The sequence below is a fragment of the Anomalospiza imberbis genome, chromosome 6, assembly GCF_031753505.1.
Source record: "Anomalospiza imberbis isolate Cuckoo-Finch-1a 21T00152 chromosome 6, ASM3175350v1, whole genome shotgun sequence".
NCBI classification, from domain to species: domain Eukaryota; kingdom Metazoa; phylum Chordata; class Aves; order Passeriformes; family Viduidae; genus Anomalospiza; species Anomalospiza imberbis.
The window spans coordinates 37,763,565-37,786,378 of record NC_089686.1 but is presented as its reverse complement, the minus strand read 5'-3'; the positions used below and the strand labels follow the sequence as shown (position 1 = coordinate 37,786,378).

Genomic DNA, 22,814 nt, shown 5'->3' with positions numbered 1-22,814 from the left:
GCAGTCTCATTGGACATTAACCATTGTTATTTAACCAGTAGGCTTTAATGCAATACAGTCCAAAGACCTTCCCAAAATGAGCTGATATTATTATTATTTCACTTAGAGATAACTGGGGAACAAAAGCTGTGCGATCTAGACACCATTCTAATTCCTACTGATTTTAGGAGAAAAAAATGAAACTGAATAATTTAGATGTGACCCAAAAAGGATTTAAAATGCTGAACTATTGGTGGGCATGACCCCCCTGCCCCAAAATGCAGTCAGCAAAGCCTCACCATTGACTATTCCATGACCAAAAATTATCCTTAATCCTGGAGTGCTTCTGCCAGTTTCCAAGATCTTCAATGATATGAAGGAGGGGAAAAAATACAGACATACATCAGGTTCCACTCTTTGGGGTAAAAGCTTATCATTACCACTGACCTGCTGAAAGTAACTCTGCAGAGAAAGACCTGGGGGTCCTGGTGGACAACAAGCTATGAGCCAGCAATGCCCTTGAGGCTGAGAAGGTCAATGGTGTCCTGTGCACTAGGAAGAGCACTGCCAGCAGATCGAGGGGGTTGATTCTGCTCCTCTACTCAGCCCTGGTGTGACTGCATCAGAAGTGGTGTGTTCAGTTCTTGCTTCCTCAGTACAAGAGAGAAGTGGCGCTCCTGGAGCAACCAGTGGAGCGCAACGAGGATGAATGGTCAACTGGAGCTTCTCTCTTATGAAGAAAGGCTGAGGGAGCTGGCCTGAGAAGACATGATTGAGTGTGGACTTCTTCAATGTCTATCAGTATCTGAAGGGAAGGTGTCAGAGGATGGAGCCAGGCTCTTCTCAGCGGTGCTAAGCAACAGGACAAGAGGCAACGGGCAGAAATGGATGCACAGAAGTTCCACCTGAACATGAGAAAAAACTATTGTGTGGGTGACCATGCACTGGAACAGGTTGCCCGTAGAGCTTGTGGAGTCTCCCTCACTGGAGATACTCAAGAGTAATCTGAATGGGATCCTGTGCCGAGCGCTGCTTGAGCAGGGAGCTTGGACCGGCTGACCCACTGCCGTCCCTTCCTACCTCACCCATTTTGTGATTCTGCGATTTGCAAAACAAAACAAGACCGCAGGACCGGGCGCCGCTATCTACGTGGGGAAGCGACACGAACGCAGTCACCGGCGCTGGCCGCTCTCTCGCTGCGCACCGGAGCTTTCCACACGCGTGCGCGCGGGGCCCGTGGGCGGCCGCCGCGCGAGTGAGGGGCGGCTGGAGGCGGGCGGGGCCGGGCCGGGCCGGGCCGGGCCGGGCGGGGCGGAGGCGGCGGGCGGGGCCGCGGCAGTCGGTGCGCGCTCGCCTTCCGCCTCAGAGCAGCGGGGCGGCCGCGGTCGGGCCTGTGCCGGGGCGGCTGTGGCACCGCCGTCGCTGCTGTTCGGCTGCGTAACTCTTCCCCCGGCCCCTCCTTTCCCTTCCCTTCCCCTCGGGCCCAGCCGCGGCGATGGGTTCCCGGGCGTCCACTCTGCTGCGGGACGAGGAGATCGAGGAGATCAAGAAGGAGACGGGCTGTGAGTGCGGGAGCCTGAGCGCGGCGGGGCGCGGCGCGGCGGGGCGGGCAGTACGCGGGGTCGGCGGCCGGAGCGGGGCCGCTCGCGGTGCCTCGGGCCGGGCAGGCCCTGCCCCGCGCGGCCGCGGCGTTCGCGTCGGGGCAGTGCCCGGTCCCGGCCACCCGCAGCCCCCGGCGCCGGGCATGTCTGGCAGGCCCGCGGAAACCTGGGAAGCGCCTCTCGGTTCCCCCCCACCGCTGCCGGTAGCAGCAGCGAGATCCCAATGGGATAGAAGGGAAGCAGTGCTCTTGTTGAGTGCAGTATTGTATTCGGTCAGAGGTAACTCCTTGGGGTTTGGAGAGTTCTCTGTCTCGATGCCTGATGCTGGAGTTTCTCTCAGTTTTTAACCCAAAGAAACTGTCGTTGGATAGTAATTTTTTTCCCCAAGTGTTATTTGTTTCATGGGCTGATGCTAAAGTTGCCGTAAGGGTATTCGGAATGAATGCTGTGTGGCATTTAAACCTTAAAGGAAGCAATGTAACTCACGAGAGATAAGTGTTATTAACTAAAAAGAAGTGAAAATTCCTGTACTAGTCAGCAACTGGGAGAGCATTATTTAAGCTGGACTCTTAATATTTAGATACTTTACCCTACAGTATTTGATCGAGTTGTTCTGCATATGCATAAAGTATCTTAGAGAAGGTTACACTCCAGTGTTGTTAATTTGCCTGATAGAATGATTGCCTGAGAGTTCCAGCAAATGATAATAAATGATTTAGTTCCACTAAATGATAATAAATGGAGGATGCCTTCCTAACTATCTGGGGAGCAGAGGTCATCACATCATAGGTATCCCTTTGTTGTTTGTTTCCCCAGGAAACTTCTCAGGTTAACATGCTGTACCCAGCTGACAATTTTTCTTCTGAATATGTGTTTTTATCTGTTCTTTCTACTTGAAAATGCTTTCTTCAGTTTTCTTTCCAATATAAATGGTATCACATATTCTTCTTAAGTGTTAGTTTATTTGTGTCAGGAAAATGAGTGGCTACAGCAAAGGAGTAGAAGAAGATTAAGACGGCACTGGAACTAGTGTAGTGGCAGGCTGAGTGAGTTAACATAGTTTCCATGATCCTTTTTCCATCTGTCACGAAATGCAGTGATAAACAAGTAGGAAAGTAAAAGTCTGTTTATCCAGCCAGAACTTTCTATTGCTTTTTACTTTTTAATCACAAAGATCATGGAGTAAAGGTAGCCTCCACTCATTTATAAAGATGCTTCAAAATCCAAACCCCAAATCTGGAATATTTTTCCAGAAGGTTTTACATTTTTCCTCATGGTGCTACTTGATTTATTGTCTGTGGTGTTTTATTCCTTAAAGTTTACTTACGTGATAGTTAAATAAATACCATTAAGATGGCTATATAGGCATCGTATGCAATAAATCCACTTGACTCTAGTTAGCCTCTAAATGCTTTTCTTTTATCATCAGAGGATGATCAAAGTTATGACTGGTGGGTTTCAGCTTTGTGACCTGATGTTTGTTCTTTTTCCCGTGTTTTTATCTAGTAAATTTTATAATTAATACCACTTTGTTAACCAACCATTGCTAATCTCTGACTCATGCTTGCTTGTAAGTCATCACAGTGTGTCTCATTGACTTTATCAATAATTTTCTTCTTCTCCCCAGTCTGTAACTGCAGTTTAGGAATGTGATTTTTCTCTGCTTTTTATGCTTCTCTAGGTAGATGGAAAATTCCACCAAGCTGTTAGCACTGTTATACACTTCATATAGGTAAAAATATTTATACAAGGTGGTGAAAAACCCCAAACAAACACTGGTTATCTAGATCAGAGTTCACAGGCAGAATGTAGTGTAACTGAACAGACTTCTGTGGTCTGTTGGAAACTTGATGTTGATGGTACTTTAGCTACTGAAGAGTTTGAGAAAGGGATTTCGTAGACATAAAAAAATCTGTCAGCATTACAAGTCCGTCTTGAACTGGTGGTCTGATAAGTGTTCCCAAGGATTCCTTTTTGGCCTCTTTACTGTGAAATGTGTTTTCTACAGTTCATCTGGGGTAGGTGTGAAGCACTGAGTAGAACACTTAACCAATTTGAGTTCAACTGTGGAATTATATAACTTCTGCTCAGTTTCATGTAGCACAAAACTGAATAGCTAATGATACTGACATGAGTGAGAAACTGTATGTTAATGTTCTTCAGCAGAACAGACCTAAAGAACATGTCTTTTAGGGCACTAAAAGCATAGTCTTTCAAAAGCTATGCAATGACACAATCTCTTGAATGAAATTTGCTTGGATTAAAATTCTATTTTTTTTGTGGTAGTGAAAAGCACTTTGTAGCGTAAGTTCAGAGACATGTGCAAAGGTAATGCATGAGGTTCTCAGCAGCAGGTGGAAGCCTGAAGCTGACAGTCCTAAATCTCACATGATGTTGTCTGGAAATCATTTGCTTTGCATATAAACATTTTGAAATTTGAGCATGAAAACACCTTGAAGTCATCCTAATTGCTTTGATATTTCAGTAACAACTATTAAAAAAAACCAGATGAGAGGCCCAAGATGTTGCTTGTCTGCATTCTGTTGCAAGCTTTTGGAAAGCTGTTGGAATGTAACAGTATTCAAACTGTTTGGTTCACACCCTTTGTTTCCATGCTTTGAAGCACTCTACCCAAGGATTAAGAATAAATTAATGCTTATACCTTAACTCAGAAGAAAAAAATGTTTGCTTAGTGGCAGGTAATAGATTTTTCTAATGGATATTTATATATTTTTCTAAATATATAAATATATTTATAGGAGTTTATGCCACTGTTGTAGACTAGAATGTCCAATTGCTAAAAACTTTACAGTGATTTAACATAAGTAAAATAGAGAGAGCACTCCTAATTTAGAGGTCTTGACCTGTAGGAGCTCACCCCTGGTTGGGGTGAGCCGGAAAGGTGGAGGTCGTCTGGCGAATTGGCTTCTCGCCACCGCCCTCCCAGGGAGGCCAGTTGTAGGAATGTTGTTGTGTTGTCGGGCCTCACCCCCTGGTTGGGGTGGCCCGGAAAGGTGGAAAAGTCTCTCCAACCCGTGTCTCCAAAGAAAGACTCAGTAGTCTTCTGTTGTCCGGTCTCAAGGTAGTTTATTACATGTTATCTAAAAGATTTCTCCCTGAACTGCTGCGGTCCATTCAGCAGTCAGGCAAGGGCACACTCCGACACCCAGGGGGCTGGTGCCCTCTTTTATATCTTATATTACGTATTAGATGTTTATAGTTTCCCCCCAATGCCCATCACCTATATTGAACAGTGACTTTCTACTCTAAACCAATCTGTGAATGCCAACATCACCAAGAACATGGAGGTTAGGAAGAAGAAGGAAAGAGGACAGGGCACACCCAAGTCCCTCCATCTTAGAACCTCTGACCCCCATGTACAAAACTCAGACCCCTTGGTACAAGGCCTAAAACCCCCCTGTACAGCACTCAAAAACTCTTCTCTCACTTTGTGACTACTTCTACTATAATATCTAAACTTTTGTGATTTCTTGTTCTTCCTGCAAGGTTGGTAAATTGTTCCATGGATCAAGTTCAAAGCCACAGGGGTCTGTGGCTGCATTCCAGGGTCTCAGATGCTTCTGACCTGGGCCCGGAACATCCAAGAGTGTCCAAGGGACATTCTGGGTTCCGACATTGACCCAAAATTTTTAGGAGAATCTTAGTGGGGTAGCAGTATAGAGAAAATGATGTTTCAGCTAATTTTAAGCCTTAACCTTAGATTTTCAAGAAGCAGTCATAAATTGCAGATCTTCATTCTCCTAGGTATTCAGGAGAATCTTTATTTTTGCTTACAAATGCACTGAAAAATGTCCAGTGACACAGCTTTTGTGAGGGATGAGAGCCAAGAGGAAATTACGACAGAAGACATTGGTGGACCTGAATCATCCTCCTTTTTCACAGAGCTATGATACGCTTTTTGTCGAGTGTGACGTTAATGAAAATATCACTTCTCCTGTCAACAGCTACGTACTATTTCTCACATACTGGCTGTTACAGAGATGTTCCAAAAATGTAGATGCTGACATCAGTTTGGGAATGGTAGCTGAGTAGAATTCTCATCACCTTCTTTGTTTACAGGGAGGAGTGGGAATATGGGGCTTCTAATAGGAGATCTAACTCCATCCTTCTTTTTTTCACCTTCAGTTGTTGTTAGGGTATCTAAAGCATTACATCAGAAATGCAGAAGGTTGAAGTCTTTAGGGTACTGGTACTTGTTTTCTCTGTGTGTATTGCTTAACTTAAAAGCGAGCAAGCTGCCCAGTCTGATTGTAGAAAAGTTGCCTTAGGTGAAACTGGGCAAATTGTCCAATCCTATGCAAAGAATGCAAGTTGCTGAGGACACAAGAAGGCTGGGGAGGGGGGAAGTGTTTGAAAATCCAGTTGCTGGCAGGTCATGCTAAAGGAGAGAACTGTTGAACCTAAACAAATAGCCTCGAGAAAGAAAGAACAAACCTGAAAAAAGAAATTTGCCTCACTTGTCACAGATCAAACCACTACTGTGCAACTTCTTCCCAAATAAGTTTGAGTAAGTAAGAGAAGCATTGTGCATGTCCTGGTGAAGGCTTTTTAAACTACTAAATCTGAAAATTACAGTAAATCCTAGTTTAACATTGTAGACAATCACACCTTTGCTTAGTAAACATTAACATTCAATTCAGTCTTATTTCATGTATTTATTAACTTCATCTGAAGAGACTGAAAACCCAAGATTTCCTGTAGGGCCTTGTGGTTTAACCTCAGCTGACAAAGTACCACACAGATGCTTGCTTACTCCCTGTCAAGGTGGGGTGAGAAGCTGGGGGAGAGGGGAGGTAAAACCCATGGGTTGAGATAAGAAGTTTAATAATTAAAATCAAGTAAAATACAATAATAATTTAAAAAATGTTAATAATAACAATGATAGCACTAATTGTAAAGAAAGAGAAATAAAACCCAAGAAAGACAAGTGAAGCACAGTACAACTGCTCACCTCCTGTTGACCAACGCCCAGCTTGTCCCCAAACTGTGATTGGCCCCTCCTGGCCAATTCCCTCTGGAATTGTATACTCCGGACATGATGTTCTGTGGTACAGAAGATCCCTTTGGCCAGTTCAGATCAGCTGTTCTGGCTGTGCTCTCTCTCAGCTTTTTGTGCTCCTCCTCACTGGCAGAGCCTGGGAAACTGAGAAGCCCTTGGCTTAGGGTAAGCATGACTTAGCAACAGCCAAAACAACAGCGTGTTGTGTTGTCATTGCTCTTCTCCTATGAAATCTAAAAACCACAGCACTGTACCAGTTACTAAGAAGAAAATGAACTTTGTCCCAGCTGAAACCAGGACAAGTGTTCTTTTAGTGTTAAAGGAATTGCTATTCTATATAGGTTTATCCCACTCACATCACAGACTAAAGATTAGTTGTCTAATATCTTGGGTTGTCTAGTACCTTGGTAATGTTGACACAGTTATGCTGAACTTACTATTGCCTTTGTAACTTATGTTTCAAACTGCAGATTTAAAGTCTTCAATAACTTTCTACTTGCTTTGTGTCCCAACTCCTTCTCAAATTTCTTTAGAAATAGGCTTTTTAATTTGTAATTCCGTGTCCTAGAGCAATTGTCTCCTGGGTTGGGCGCAAAGGGTTACAGTGAATGGGGTAACATCAGGTGAGTGACCAGCCACTAAGAGGGTTCTGCAGGGCTCCATTTCAGGGACGGTTCTCATTAACATCTTTGTAAACAACTTGGATGCAGGACTCGAAGGTATACTATGTGAGTTTGCCAGTGTCACTAAATTGGGAGGAGCTGTTGACTCCCTTGAAGGCAGAGAGATCTTAACAGAGGGCTGGGCACTAAAGTATTGCTGGTTTAATGCAGGATCTAAAAAATACTGTTGAATTTAATAATAAATCTATCTTTGACTCCAAGTTTTGGAACAAAGCCTTCCTCATCTCTGCTCTCTGGTGAGCAGTGATAGGACCTGAAGGAAAAGCATGAAGCTGTGACAGGGAAGGTTTAGGATGGACATTAGGACAAGGTTCTTCACCCAGGGAGTGAATAGGCACTTGAACAGGCTCCCCAGGGAAGTGGATACAGCACCAGCCTGACAGAGTTCATGAAATGTTTGGACAGTGCTCTCAGGCACATGGTGAAATTCTTGGGGATGGTGCTATGCAGGGCCGGGAGCTGGACTCCAATGGTCCTTCTGGGTCCCTTCTAAGTCAGGTTATTCTCTTATTCTATGAACCCCAAAATGTTCAGATTTCAGCAGTCCTGTAAAGGAAGAAAAGTAAATTAAAAATTAAAGCCTCTCTGACCACTTTCCACACGCAGAAAAACTGAGTTCACTTTCTGTCTTTAGGTGGAAAAAAGACAATGGGAGTAGAGATAAGCAAAAGAGAAGGAAAGATACTATAGCAGGGGTCTTTAGTGTCATGAGTGATATAGAGGTCATCAGTGTAGGCTGTGTCCAGATTATTTCTAGCTGTAAAGGAATTAAATGAAATAAAGTGGAACTGTGAATCAAATATTTTTCTTTTTAATTGACTTTTACTGAATCAGATAACGAAAATTTGTTAAAGATAAAAATAGAAATGGGTAGAAAACAGAGTTAAATTTTTGAAGAATGAGCTAATTTATAGTTTCTTGAATATTAAGCTGTGATTTATAGCTCACAAAGTCCCTAAATGCTCCTTGTCATGTGCATTCAGTGTAACTGGTTCTATGTGAACTCTTTTTTGAATACAGCTTCTGGCAACAGTGCAGTTCAGTGTAATGAGGTCTTCTCCTATCATTGGCATGCTAATCTGTCATCTTCTTTCTTTTCTTCAGTCTCCCACAGTCAAATCACCCGTCTGTACAGTCGCTTCACCAGCCTGGACAAAGGAGAAAATGGCACTCTTAGGTGGGTAATTCAGCTGTACTTGCATTGGCAGGTCTGTGTTGGTGGCTTGCTGTTGCAGGATGTCTGTGTGTTTTTCTCATTGGTAAATCACTGAGGCTGTTGTAACAAGTTCTTTCATACCTACTGTCTAAATGAAAGGTTTAATTGTAGAGCTGAGGTGCTCTTAAGTACCAACTGTCTTTACTATAGTGTTGAAGGTTTGTAGTACTTAATAGGAGAAAGTTCAGATTTGGTATTCAGAGTCTTAAAAAGATGTTCAGAATTGTGAAACAACACTTTTAGATTGGTATTTCTTACCTTTCTTTAAATGTTGCTTCTACTGTTTAATAGGAGAATGATTCTGCTGTGTCATCTTTATCCTGGATTTCATAAGAAAAAAGATCTGTACTTATTTGTTTCTGATATCCAGTGTCTTTAAACACTTCTTGGATTTGCAATACATTTACTATATTTAACTTTGCTCCTCTTGTTGGACACCCATATCTATTAGTATGCTCAAAAATAAAAAAAGAGCTGGAACCAAGTCATTGTGACTAAACAAACATTCTGTTATTTAAAGTGGTAGTGCAGGACATTCTAAGATCTTCAGTGTTTGTTTCCTATCTACAAGTCAAAAGCTACAGAAGTAAACTAGTTTCTTACAGCTTAGTCAATTAAATAAAGGTGAGTCTTTATCTGCAAAATATTTTTCAGTTTGATGCACCAAATCTGCTGAAAATAGTATTCTCAACCAAAAGGTAAACTGTGGTGAGATGATGGCCTGTTAAAATATATCTCTGTCTGCTGTCATTCTGTAGCCTTCTGTGCTCTCATGGATTTTGTTTCCTATTCACCATATAGCCACAGTGCACAGGAAAGCTGGAGAAGAATGCAGGAGAGAGCGGGAAGGGGAAAGGGACATTGTTGTAGCATAACGTGAGATCTGGCTCTTACAGAGTTAACTTCTTTCATAGCAGCTCTATGCCAGTCAAATTCAGTGATTCATGCACCACCTGCAGTTTTGTATGTGATCTTGTAAAATACGACTGCAGGATGCACTGTAAACCCAGAAAAGCTATAGGCCTGCCTATAAACCAACCTAACTGTAATGCTGGAATCACCTCTTAAAAGATCAAAGTGGCGAGTGTAAGACACATGGTCTTTGGCAGTACTTCAGGCTTACTGCAGTGTCCTTTCCTGAAGGAAATGCGCAGTTCCTTCTAGTGCCACAAGTTGCTGACTTCTCAGCATTTAAGTAATTGGATGTGGAATTGTATGGTAAACAGGACTACAGAATGATTATTTTGGCTTAAAAATATTCTCCCTCCCTATTTGCCTTGTGTAGGTTTTGAGGCTGATTGACTCCAGTGATTTGGACTATGGCTGTACTGTAAATTTCTAGACTTGCATAGCTGAAGGGATGACTAAATGGATTGTGCATGAAAAAAAATTGTCTTGGATTGGGATATGCAGGAACTTCCAAAAGCCCAGTCTGACACTAAAACCAATGTATTATATAAATTGTAGCATTGGCAATTCTGATGTAGTGATCAACTGATGAGATTGTGGATAAGGTTGATACTCCTTATGTTTAAAATTTTTTGGAAAAGAACATTAACAGCCTTTTCAAACTTTATATGTGAGTTTAATATTCATAGATGGCTACTGGATTAGTCTAGCACAATTTGAACCTAGGATGTGCTCTTCTTCAACTCTTCTGCATTCTCCAACACTAAATTCACTTACTGAATCCATAAGGTTTGTATAAATGTCAAAGTGATTGTACTCAGTTTATGTAAGAGGAGTAATTGATTAAATATGTTATGAATGTCTGTTGCACAATGCTTAGTTTCACAGTATTATGCATCAGGAGGAGGTAGACTTCCATTGTTGATAATCATGTGGTACCTAGGAAAGGAAGTGGAGGTTGTTTGGGAAATCCCAGCAACTGTGCATATTATGATCCCTTAACTTGCAGTCTTAGCCCCTCAGCATAGCCCACTCTCAAACATGTCTGACTTAAGAGTGGCATTCAATTTTTTAAACTTGTTCTGGTACCCACGAAATGCAGACAACTATTAAATTTAAGTAATGGAAAACTACTTCCTGAAAAATAGATTGAGAGAGCAAGAACTACAGCTTGGAAGGTTGTAGATGTTGGTTTCTGAGATACTGATCAAGGAGAACTTGCTGCTTTAAGACAAGTAAGAAGAAGTTATCATTTGCTTACTACCACCGAACAGTTTAGAGGGTATGTCTTCTGTTTGTTTCCTGTGAGCAAGATTTATTGTTTCCGTAAGGATGACTTACACCTTTGGCTTACAAATCAAACATGACAAAATCACTCATGTGACTGTGATTAGGAAAATAAATGTCAGTCAGTTCTTTATGTAATGAAATAAATCTTTAAATGTGTATCATCCTTCTGAAGAAGAGCAAAGTAAAGAGCACTTTGTACAGAAAATCTGGCAGATGATGATTAATCCTGGTAGTTCCTAGAACTGTAATCAAAAGCAGAAATCTTTCATAGCCAGATGTTTCTATGTGTAATTTCAAGGCACTTTGTTTTTAAAGAATTACATAAATGAAATATTAGAGATGGTTATCGATAAAGACAAAGCTTGGTCTTCAAAAAGTTTTTGGTTTTTGCTTCCTTTCTTTCCCTCTCTCATATTTATTCTCTAAGCGACTATAGCCGTTTTTACATGTAAAGGTAAAAATGTCAAGTTTACCTTCACCTTTCTTTAAAAGTGTAGAAAAATTTTATATTTTTCCTTAGCTTCACTTTTTCTAAACAAAATGAGTAAGTTCCCTCAGACTTCCACCATCTGAACAAAACCATGTTGGAAAAGACAGGACAAAACTGTTCTTGAAAATTCTTTTGTCACCTTTGATTTCAATATTGTGACATGCTGAGTTGCAAAAACACAAGACTGATACCCTTGGTTGTCCATAGCTACATCTAAATTGTGAAATCTGGAACATACTTGTTCTGTCTACATCCTAACTATAGCTCAGGAGGAAAAGAGTGCATGTTTCCTTACTTACATGCTGATTTCCAATATGAGGAAATAGTATAGCATGAACAGGGTAAATATGTGATTGCTTAGTGAGTCTCTCTGTTGGGCTGGTACTGTAGAGTACACCACACAAGAATACCTTTGATCCAAAGTTTATCTACTAGTAAGTAGCTCTAGACAGACATTTATAGAGCTATAAAAGGAGCTACTTTTGTAAACTGCAATCTTTGCGTGTAACTTTTGTATGGAACCTCCCACATAACAGCAGTTTCTTGGGCACTGGGACTAAGACAGTTTAAGCACTTGAGAAGTGGTTTTTACTGCACAGTAATTGGTATAGCCTGGTAAGCATGGAAGAATGTTCTGAAAGCTGGTAGCTACAGAGGATAGACACACTGAGCTGTTTATGCATATCTCATGTTTATGAAAGCTGTTCACACATGTCTTCTGGAGAACTTCAGAAAGCCTCTGATCCTGAGAGAAGGGTAACATGAGCCAGCCAGGCCATCTGTCAGTGTTTGTCAGCTGACTGAACCATCTGGGTCTGGAAAGATGTCAGGCTTGTTCTTATTAGTTCAAACGGGTACTGCAAGATTGCAAAACGTAAAAGCTAGCTCTCTGAATGTGGGATTCTTTACTTTTGCTCAAGAAAATGCAAAGCATTTTTAGCTTTAGCTAAAATAGGAAAGGCAGGAAGGATATGGGTTTGGATTGGAAAAGACAGGGTACAAGAATAGTCTATACTTGCATCTTCAACCACACTTCATGCATGCTGCCTTTTTTCTTTCCTTCCTTATTGCTCATCTAATTATCACCTTTTTGCATACTCCTTGGCCTTACGTTTATGAACCAATTAGTGCTGTGATAGTTAAGCAACTTTTAACATTTGTATAGAGCATGTGTAAGGATGGAGTTAGATGAGATGGATGACACAATCTTGAAGGTGGGGAGGAATATTGGTATTGTTTCCCCATAACTTCTCCAGGCTTCCAGCACCTCATTGTCAGCTGTGGTGCTCTTAGATTTTTTGAAGTTTTTGAACTGCCTCAAGTTGTGAATTCAACAGAAAGTTAATTGGAGAGGGGGAACGTAGGGAGATTTTTATGGGGAATACATTCATCAGATCATCAAAAGGTCAGATGAATGACAAAGCTGATGTTAGCAAGGGAGTGGAGAAATTGAACCTCTTCAGTAGTAAGCTCTTAAATATTTTTGACCAACTTGCATGACACACCTTATTGCTTTTAATTATTTCCCCTCTTCAAGTAATTTCTTGTTATCTGTGTCCTCTGGGCATCTTTCCTCTACCACTTCTGATGCGCATATATATGGGGTTGTTTTCCTTTCCATTATTTTACTGTCCCGCAGCTCTAGATACCCCTCCTCATCCCTGGTGTTTTGCTAGCATACAGAAGTAACAGAAGAATTGAAAACCAGAAATGGAAGGAAAAAAAGGGTCTTGTAGGCTTCTTGCAGTCTTTGGGATAAGGCAGAACCACATTTACAGTAGGGATCTGCTCTGTGCCTTGGAGGGAATACTCAGCTTAGGAACACTTGTCTTGCTTAGAATCTAGAAATTCTTTGCTGCAAAATTACATCTAATTGTGAATACACTGGTGTATGTATTAAATGGTCGGCCTGCGTAATGTTCACATGCAATTAAAGGTTGCTTTGCTTGTTGCATTTAAGCAAAGATTTCACAACAGCCAGGTTCATGTAAAGATACCTTAGAAGAGCCTTGTTGCCCATGAACACAGAAGAAGTAGAGGGTATTAAATTTCATGTAAGTGCCAGCTTCAGCCAGGTGAAGTTGGTCCCTAATGACTCCAGGAAAGCTTAGCTTTATAAAGTGGAGAATAACTTACCTCACATTCATTTGCTTTTATGGCTGTTGCAGCTATTTCAGTTATAACACTCACTCAGTAATGTGCTCTTAATAAGCAAAAGTGCCCTACTGCAGCCCTGATAATGACAGAACAAATAGATTTGAAACCAGGGAATTATTTGTGGTTAATTGTTAATCTCCTGTTAGAAAACAAAATCACTGGAGGCTGAAATGCCAAGTGTCTACCGAGGCTGAATACTAAAAAGTCATGATATGCAAGTAAAAAATTCTGAAGCATTAGGACTTTGCTCTACATAGAAGAGAGGGCAGCTGCTGCTTTTAGGTTATAAAGTTAGTATTGACATTGAAGTTTGCTGTTAAAATATTGTTATTAGGACACAGGCTTTCCACATCACTGCATCTCCTGCTTAAATCACTAATGCATACTTTGCCCTTCAGCAATAGCTTAAAATGCAGCAGTCCTGAAGGGTCTGGTAACAAGCTGATCGTGCTAAACAGATGTTAACTTTGCCTATTAAAAATAATATGGGACCTGGTCAGAGCAGAAGTTTGTTGGGATAACTTAAAAATATGGTCAGGTCACTCTGTTAGAAGGTCAGACAGTTTAACCATGTTCTAACAGATGCACTGTAATTAGGATTCTTAACAGTGTTGTGGCGGTGACTGGGTGCAAAAACTGCTTTAGAATACATTTAAAACTAGAATATCTTGCTTCTCTGCCTTTCCCTAGCTAGACTGGTGATAAAGTCAGCCAATTTCTTTTTTACCCTTTATTATCACAGCACTATAAAAGGCTTTCATATTTAAATAATCTCAAAATTTGGTTGTGTTTACTTTAGTAAGCCAGGTTTTTGGTTTAATGATGTCATGAGTCAGTCCTTGTTGCCAGTTTAGTTTGTGAGCATAGTTTTGAAAAGTAGGAAACATTCAGTCATCAATTTTGAGACTTTGACCCCAAGTTCAAAACCAATGGGACTGTATTTGACTTGAAGGGAACTGCTAATATTTCTGGAGATTGGGCAGGAAACGTCTAGTTACACATCCAGACAGAATAGGGTGGGAATTTTTTACAGCCTAACTCCTTTGTTGTTTGCAATTTAAAATCTAGATGATTATGAAGTACATCTTGAACTGACTGGTAAGTTGCTCTGTTCTGTTGTAAGGAAAAAGAAAGCAACCAAACCTGCTCACTAAGACACATTTGGTGTGTTTGCCTTGGTCACATCAAGATTACCCACTTTGCTGTCACTGACAGTCTGTTAGGTTGAAAGAAAAGAGAAAATACTAGTGCAGTTCTAATAGGAAAATGAAGCCTGTGTTCATGTCATACTGTTCTAAAATATGTATTGTAGTACAGCTCATGATGTCTTTCAGATCAGAAGAATAACAATGTAGGCATAGCTGTGTTTATATTGTGTTGTGTACATATAATCACGACCAGAAAAGAGAATGGCTGGCAAGAGCAGTGAGTATTGCCTGTACTGGTGAAATTATATCTGGTGTACAGGTGCCTGTAAAAGTGTAAAATTGCCAGTTTAAAATAAGAATACTGCTTGGCTGAAGCTAAAATAATCTGAAATTTGGTGTTTATATTAAGATACAGATTTGTTGCATAAACAAACAAAAAAACATCTATCGGAACATGCTAATGACCTATAATATTCTTGGAGAAGTATGGTATTCTTCCAGAATCTGAAATGAGGCAGTCTGGAAAAGTTGTGACAACTCATATGATTAAGTACCAAAATAATTATTTAAAAACCTTAATGAATATTTTTGTCTTGGAGCTGTAATTTCTTTCAAAACAATTTCAGCAGCTTTCCTTTCCTTACACTACAAACTAGTTGGCATCATTATAGTAAGGTTTCTAGCACAAATGATGTTAGTGTCTGAGAAGTGCTGTTAACATGATAAATGAGCACTGCTAGTTTGTAACACAATATAGATTTGGCATTGTCTTTTGCTTTATTTTGTGCCATTAGTCATAAAGAAAACATGATTTAAAAAGTTGCATTTTCAAAATCACCAAATTTTGATAATAGGATTCCACTGATGCATAAATAGGATTCCACTGATGTTTTACTGTGAATTCTTTTTAAGCACCTTCTTCTCTGGCTTCAACTTTATGCTGACTGGTTGTGTTCTTGCTTTCCTTAGCCGTGAAGACTTCCAGCGGATTCCAGAGCTTGCCATCAATCCACTCGGAGACAGAATTATCAACGCCTTCTTTCCAGAAGGGTGAGTTTCAACAAACTGAATTTATGAGAAGACATTTTCATAGGAGTGAAATGCTGACAATTAAAGCACAGAATCTGAATTGACTAATAACTGAACACTTCAAACTTGCCGTGCAGTATGTGTGGGTACATAATTTCCTCAGCATATTTTAATTCTCTTAATGAGAAATACTTTATGACTTTACAAGACTTTTTTGTGCTTTATTTATTGACAAACTCAGGCTTCTGCCAGAGTTTTCCCCTCTTCTTCCTAAACTACTGAACACTTAGGAAGAAATTCCAGGCTGTGTATAGACTTTGGTTCTTAAAGCAAACTTGTATCAACACTATTCTGTGTTAAGTAGCATTACAATTAACTAATTTCGTCTTAATGTATCTGATATAGTAAGTGTACCATTGTTATTAGATTGGCTTTTTTGGTTGCTTGATTTTAGGTTTTTATTACATTTAAGGCATAGTTTATGACACTTCTAACACAAATCCAAAGAGATGATCAAATTTTCAGTATTGTCTCTCTTCATTATACCTCTCTGGATTGTTCTATGGACTCTCTTGAGCACAGTTGCTATTACTGATTGATGAAGGTTGGATTGTCCAATCAAGTCATAATATCAGCTAAAACAAGGCAGGGTTTACTGAATAGAAAGCAGGCATCCTGGGAAGTACTTACATGGCTGGTTCCCACAGAAACTAGAGAAGTCTTTGTCAGAGAGCAGTGAGCAATGACAGCCCCACAGACAGGGGCCAAGGGTGACAGCAAAGCTGGAAGGGGTAATGTACTGGCTGAAGAAGGGCACACACCTGAACACAAAAAGCAGAGCAGGCGCAGTGACTGCAGTCAGGTCAACCAACAGTTCTGTGCTTGACAGTGCTGAAACTAGTATCAAGTCAATCCAGGGGTCCAGATCTGCAAGATACATTGCTACATTTGGGCATAGCTGCAGCATAGCTCAGGCATGGGTTAAGGGTGAGGGCTTCAGCTTAAACAGATTTTGCAGGTCAGGGAAGGGGAGTCCTCAGTAAGATTTCTCACAGCTTCTGTTTTTTTTACACATCATACTTCATAACAGCATGATCCCAGCGTGCAACAGCATAGGCAGCCAAACCCTGGGGAGGTGGGAATGAAAGAGTTCACATGGTCTTGGAACTTTGGATATTAATAGTGTTCTTTACTGAAATGAAGAGCTTGTATAAGGTATGCCAAAAACTGAGCTGCTGAAATGCTTACGCAGAGAGGACCAGGTGAATTTCCGTGGATTCATGAGGACACTAGCCCACTTCCGACCCATAGAAGATAATGAAAAGAGCAAAGACCAGAATGGACCAGAACCACTGAACAGCAGAAGTAACAAGCTCCACTGTAAGAAATATGAACCTTCCTATAGAATCAATTATTTTTCCATCTTCTTTCTTGTTGGGTTGGGGTTTTTTTTCCCCTCTTAGGAAAGGAGGAAGGGGGCTTGGGATCTCCTGCACAGTTATTTCCTGTGCAATGATCTCTTCTAATGCCTGATTTTTTAAAAAGCTTACTTGGAACCTTATCTGTTCAGAATGTCAACAATTGAGCCATTGTTATATTAGAATTTGGTGGAATTAGTTGACTCTTGAGTAATATATATGCACTTTGCAAATGTCTTAGAAGTGTTTCAAAATAATTTTGTATTCAAAATTATTTCAGATTTAGAAGCCACATTCCATACATAATGAGCTTTTATGCTTATTTCTCCAGTTCTTCCATGTAATTCTGCTTTTTTCCCCTGACTTCAGCTGAGTACTTTCTTAAGTATTTGGATGTCTGCCTACAGTATATGAGCAGAATGCTCTTTCTTGCTAATCAAAGTTGGCAACAGTCCTCAGAGCTCTAAAAATCTCTGTTGTATCACATCCAGAATATAGTCAAAGAGAATGAATGTTAATGTAAAAATGGTTGGCTCTGAAATTAAAGGTCTGAATGTATCTTAGTGATAATTTTTCTTCCATGACTTGAGGTTTTTAGGAAATACCCTAAAGCAAGCAGAGTGCTTGTGAACATAAATTTTTTCTATTATTGCCAATAAGGCTATTCCTGTGTGTGGTAACAATATTTTAGGGAACTGAGCATGAGTTTTATGGTGAATTAAAATTCTAAGCTAATTCTCTTAAAATAATTTACAAGTACTTAGTTTTGTTGTTTTTCTTTTAGATAAATCTATTGTTATGAAGAAAAATAATGGCACTTGAATGTAACTGCTCCTTCTTTCCTTCTGTCTTCCCTGTAGTTGCTTTTCGATTATACGATCTAGATAAAGATGACAAAATTTCCAGGGATGAGCTTCTCCAGGTAAATAGCACAGAGCTGCTTTGAATGACTCAATCATGATGTTCTCTGTGACTTCATACTCACTTAGAAGAGGGGAGTTGCAACAGTTTTCTCAAAAGAACTGCAGGAGTAATGTGGTGGCTTTGCTTACCTCTGCCTTAAAGCTTTAGATATGGTATGGGATTTTATTCTTATTTGGTAGGCTAGGCAGATCCTGTTGCCTTAAATCCTAGAGACACCTAAATATTCAACAAATACACTAAGCCCCTTAAGAACTACCTTCCGTAACTTTCAAAGGTGCTTCTAAAAGGATTTCAAAAGGACAGTCACTGAGGTGGATTAGGTTGTTCGCCTGATCCTCTGTGCATCCTCTGTACCAAATAAAACTTCTTGAAATTGCAGCAAAGGTAATCAAAGTTCATCAGTTCTGCATATGTATGAAACTAGGCTTGTGCTAGGAGTAATTACATGCTACTAATCCTGGGAAGTACACATGACAATTTGTGGTTCCTGATGTAAGAAAAAGGTTTGCTTTTGACTGGAACTGCCCTCTTCTGTCTGCTCAGAAAATGCTTTACTGAATGTGGAGGGTAATGGCAGTTGTCACTGGACAACTGTACTTTCAAGATTCCTGTAGGCAAATATCTCAAACAGCAGATATTAAATCAAATGCTGGTATGTTTTCTGGGGGGAAAAGTAGAACCATTGGACAAAATTACTCATTCCTAGTTCCAAAAGTTTTCTTTTGCTTCTGCCTCTTCCTGCTGCCTAGTGAAAAAGCAGGATTCTTTGTCAGTGGTGGCTGCAAAAGATACCTGTATTTCATGAAAGACTTAATGTACAAAGGACAACAGAAGTCTGGCTAGAAATTACTTCAGTGAAAATGTTGTGTGGTGTTATTTTGACGGTATACATAAAAAGAAAGCACTAAGAATACTTCTGTTCCTATGTCAGTGATGGTTATTTTGTATGCTACAGGTATTACGGATGATGGTTGGTGTAAATATTTCTGATGAACAGCTGGGCAGCATTGCTGACAGGACTATCCAGGAAGCTGATCAAGATGGAGATAGTGCCATCTCCTTTGCAGAATTTGTAAAGGTTTGTAAATTATGTTTTTAATGACTTAATGAAGCTGCTCAGTAATGAGCAAGTCATTCAGACAAATGCAAATGGGAACAGAGAGGAAGTCGTTGAAATAGCCGTGCCTGCATTTGAGCAAAGCCTTCTGCTAGCTTTTTCATTCCTTTATTAGTCATGTTTTGTTTTTTTTTAATACTGTCAGGGTGCTAATAGTTAGTCCACACGTTTCTTTATACTCTTAAATAAAGCTACAGCCCTGCATATACTGAAGAACTCTCACTTTTTGTTTTGCAACTGCTTCTTTCTGCACAAGTAACCTGACCAGCATGGTTAGAACAGATTAATTCTGCTGTAATAGCACTGATCAGCTTTCACGTGTAGATTTCATCTGTTAGCAACACAACTAATACTGGTATTCAAGTTCCTAGCTCTGGTACTTTGAATTACATGTTTTGATAGTCCAAAATAGGTAATAGTAGGGAGCCATTTTAGATAATCAGTGGAGAAAGTTATCCTGTAGCAGAACAATTTCAGCTACTTAATGGGATACTATTGACAAGAGGAACTAGACTTATCTTGGAGATGACAAGAGGCAACAGAAACAAGTTGCAACATGGGAAATCGTGGTTTGCTCTAAGGAAAACTTTTTACTAAGAGGATGGTCATAGCTTCTGAAAGATGTAGAAATTCCTTCCTTGGAGATAGTTAAAGCTTAACCAGGACAAAGCCCTGAGCAACCTGATTTAGCAGATCCTGCTTTAAGTAGGAATTGAGGGATTGGATTGAAAGACTTCAGAGGTCTCTTCAAACATAAATTACTTTCATCTTGGAGCACTGATGTCTACTGCTTGAAACAGCCTGGAGCAGAGTAATGTCTTCATGCCTCAGTGTTAATAGCAATCTAGTGAATGAACTTGCCACCCCAGTTTTACAATGATCTACGTTAGTGGTGCTCTGGTCTTGATTTTGCTCTTCAGTGATTGCTCACATCCCTTTCTCTACTCCATTCTCCCTTGTGGTTCCTGGCTGGACATTACCACACAGTCTAGTTTTGGAAATCCAGGCCTTTCTGTGTTGTTGGCAGACTGAAACCACATTAGTTACATTTTGATTGACAGCCTTCTTGTGGCTTTGATGGCTAAGTTCTTTCCCTTGGACCGACCTTAGCCCACAATGAGTCTCCATCTAGATGAAGGACTGGCATGCAGAATTGAAGACATCCCATGTTCCTGCCCATTTCCTCACTACTAGAATAAGAAACCTTGTAGGAGATATGTACAGTAACTTAAGGAGCTGTTTCTCAATTTTATTGCAGGTTTTGGAGAAGGTGGATGTAGAGCAGAAAATGAGCATTCGATTCCTTCACTGATGGATGGAGAGCCTCTTCCTTTCTACTCCAACTATGTAATGAATAGAACTTCATTTTCTCCTTAGCACCATACCCCAGAGCATTGCTACTGGTGCATATACAATACATCTCCAACCCCTCCCTGATTTGTTCTACCAATGTGAACATTCCTGTGCAACAGGAACAAAGGGAAATGGCTGCCACACAACTTGGAAAAGGAGCTTTTTTAATGCTGTCCATCCTGGGTTAGTTGCCCTTTCTCTTGTCTCCTTCTGCACTACTGTTTCAGTAAAAATGTCTCTCCTTAAACACTACTGTTTAATCTACAAACTGATTCTTCTGAGCTCTGAATCTGAGAATGGAAAAACAGGAACATGCCACAGAAGTGCCCTCTGAAACATTTCAGAGACAAGCATCTACTCAAATACTAGGTGCATTGATAATTATTCACTTTTGCCACATTACAGCTGCCTTTTTTAAAAAAAGTATTTGTGCCCCTTTCCCATTTGGCTCTTTACATGCAGACTTGTTTCTTCAGTGCTTCTAAGTCTGCCTTTTACTTGAGTACTTCTCAGTTTCTATGGCTTCATTGTACAACTAGCACAAATGCATGATGATAGCTAAGAGTACTTTAAAGTACTGTGAATAGATTTTGTTCTTCGTGGAATGAATTCACAGGGACAATACTAGAATCTATGGTGGGGACAGGCTGTGGTATTCTCAAAAGAAATAGGAAATCTGCACTATGTCACTTGAACTGTTCTAGTAGCAGAGGCAGGAACTTGTTTCTTTCCTTTGCATAGCTTGCAGGCTTGACAGCTGGTGGACCATGAAGTGTCCTCTCCAGATTGTTTATGTCTATGATCCCTCCCCTCATCAGGGTGGTTTTGCTTCTGGAAGTGTAAATTTGTTTACCAGAGTACAAAATGCAAGAAAACCAGTCATGCTAAAATCTGGATTTGTAGTTCTGTAACTGCCCCCTGGTAATAGTCTCATGAAACACGAAATTGTGAAACTGATTTCATAGGGTTTTTTCCCCAATTATAGTGGCCTGCATAATGAGTAATTATTTATATTTTCCAGTATGAAAGTCCTAGTCTGTTATATTTGTGTTGAGGTTGGTAGCTGTATTTAAGAAAGCTCTGGCATAAGAATACAGTTTGGGAAAGATCATATTATCCCAGTTATTTCAGAATGAATTTCTATACAAATCTCTTTGCAAGTGTAAGATGATTAATACTATTAATGTAATGCTGATAAATTCAAGAGATCGGAATCCTTGAAGGATCAATAGTAACAATTTTCCTTTACTAATATTCCATAACAATGATCTCGTGTAGTTCAGCTGGAGCATTCCACAATCTGGAAGATACTTCCAATAAAACCAAAAAATCTTGGGAGCTTGTTTATTGAAGAATCGGTGTTAGAACTGCTTCTCTGTCATATGCTAATGTTTCTATAAATACTTACCAGTCTCAAAACTACTGTTGAACGTGCATTTCCTTTTTTCTCAGTTCCTTCAGTCATCACTTTCCTTGAAAGATAACATGCAAGTCTCTGAAGGATTTTTGATTTGTTTTAAATAAAGGAATTCAAAAGTAAAATGTTGCAGTTGATAGTTTTGCAGAGTGCAGCACAGTTCCAGAAAGAAATGTAAATTAAAAAGCTCTACTCTGTATGAGAAAGAAACATTATACTTTTATAACTGCCTCATGTAAAATAGGAATGTAACAGTGCTAATGAAAAGTAAAAATTGCTTGTAGGCTTTGTGATTTGCATAGAAGTAGGCATTGCTGTCTTCTGACACTATAGTTGTAACCTACAGTTGTGCCTTATTGTCCCAGTGAGACTGGATATTGTATTTATCAATCCATAAATAAACCTTCCATTGTATAAATAAAAAAAAAAACCCCAAACCATCCCCCAGCTCTTCCTGTAGGGCAACCATCTATCCTTTAATTACTGGAAAAGCTGAATACCAGTGAGAATGGTGCTAGCAGGTCTTACAGATCAGTTTCTTGTAACTGAGCTTGTTGTCAGAGTATTGATAATCCTTTGTTCTGCTGGCAGAAACCAGTGCAAAACATGAGCTCCAGAAAAGGACAGGCAGGGCTCATTTGTGACATATGTTCCTACAAGCTCCCACCTCAGATGTCAGATATTTTTGCTAATGTGCTTGAAGGTGAACGCAAACAGTTTAACAGGTGTACTGCAAAAAAAAAGCCAAAAAAACCCATAACACAATCAATCAAAGAACAACCAACCTTCCTACAATTAAAAAAAAAAAGATTCTCACCTATCAGAATCTAAGTTTGCCATTAGGAGAATAAATCACATGTAAATATCTTACTCAACATTATGAAAACTATATATATATAACATATAGTTTAAAATGTGGTAGAGAGTAAGAGGAGTTTTAAAGACCTGAGATCTTAAATTTGTTAAATTTAACTAAGCTGTACAGATACAAGCAGATTTCTACAAAAGTAGTATTTTTAGCATAACTGGTTGTTTTATATAAGTATTTTGTCTTGAGAACAGG

The 22,814-nt window shown here is 39.9% G+C and overlaps 2 protein-coding genes across 2 annotated transcripts in view; one reads left to right on the top strand and one right to left on the bottom strand.

The window, feature by feature from the left end:
* OIP5 (Opa interacting protein 5) overlaps positions 1–22,814 on the bottom strand; it is a 273,973-nt gene that overhangs the window by 228,739 nt on the left and 22,420 nt on the right. The gene's annotated exons all lie outside the window — the stretch shown is intronic.
* Positions 1,318–20,863, top strand: CHP1 (calcineurin like EF-hand protein 1). The gene is made up of 7 exons (XM_068193472.1): positions 1,318–1,541; positions 8,388–8,460; positions 15,463–15,543; positions 16,775–16,902; positions 17,801–17,862; positions 18,820–18,942; positions 20,240–20,863. The coding sequence occupies exons 1-7, from the start codon at positions 1,475–1,477 to the stop codon at positions 20,291–20,293; spliced, it is 588 nt and encodes a 195-aa protein (XP_068049573.1). The 5' UTR covers positions 1,318–1,474; the 3' UTR covers positions 20,294–20,863.

Excerpts from the sequence above, each read along its gene's own strand:
- CHP1 (XM_068193472.1), top strand. The coding sequence starts at position 1,475 with ATGGGTTCCCGGGCGTCCACTCTGCTGCGGGACGAGGAGATCGAGGAG. Across the intron at positions 8,461-15,462 it reads GGAGAAAATGGCACTCTTAG|CCGTGAAGACTTCCAGCGGA; the intron begins GTGGGTAATTCA and ends TGCTTTCCTTAG. Across the intron at positions 17,863-18,819 it reads CCAGGGATGAGCTTCTCCAG|GTATTACGGATGATGGTTGG; the intron begins GTAAATAGCACA and ends TGTATGCTACAG.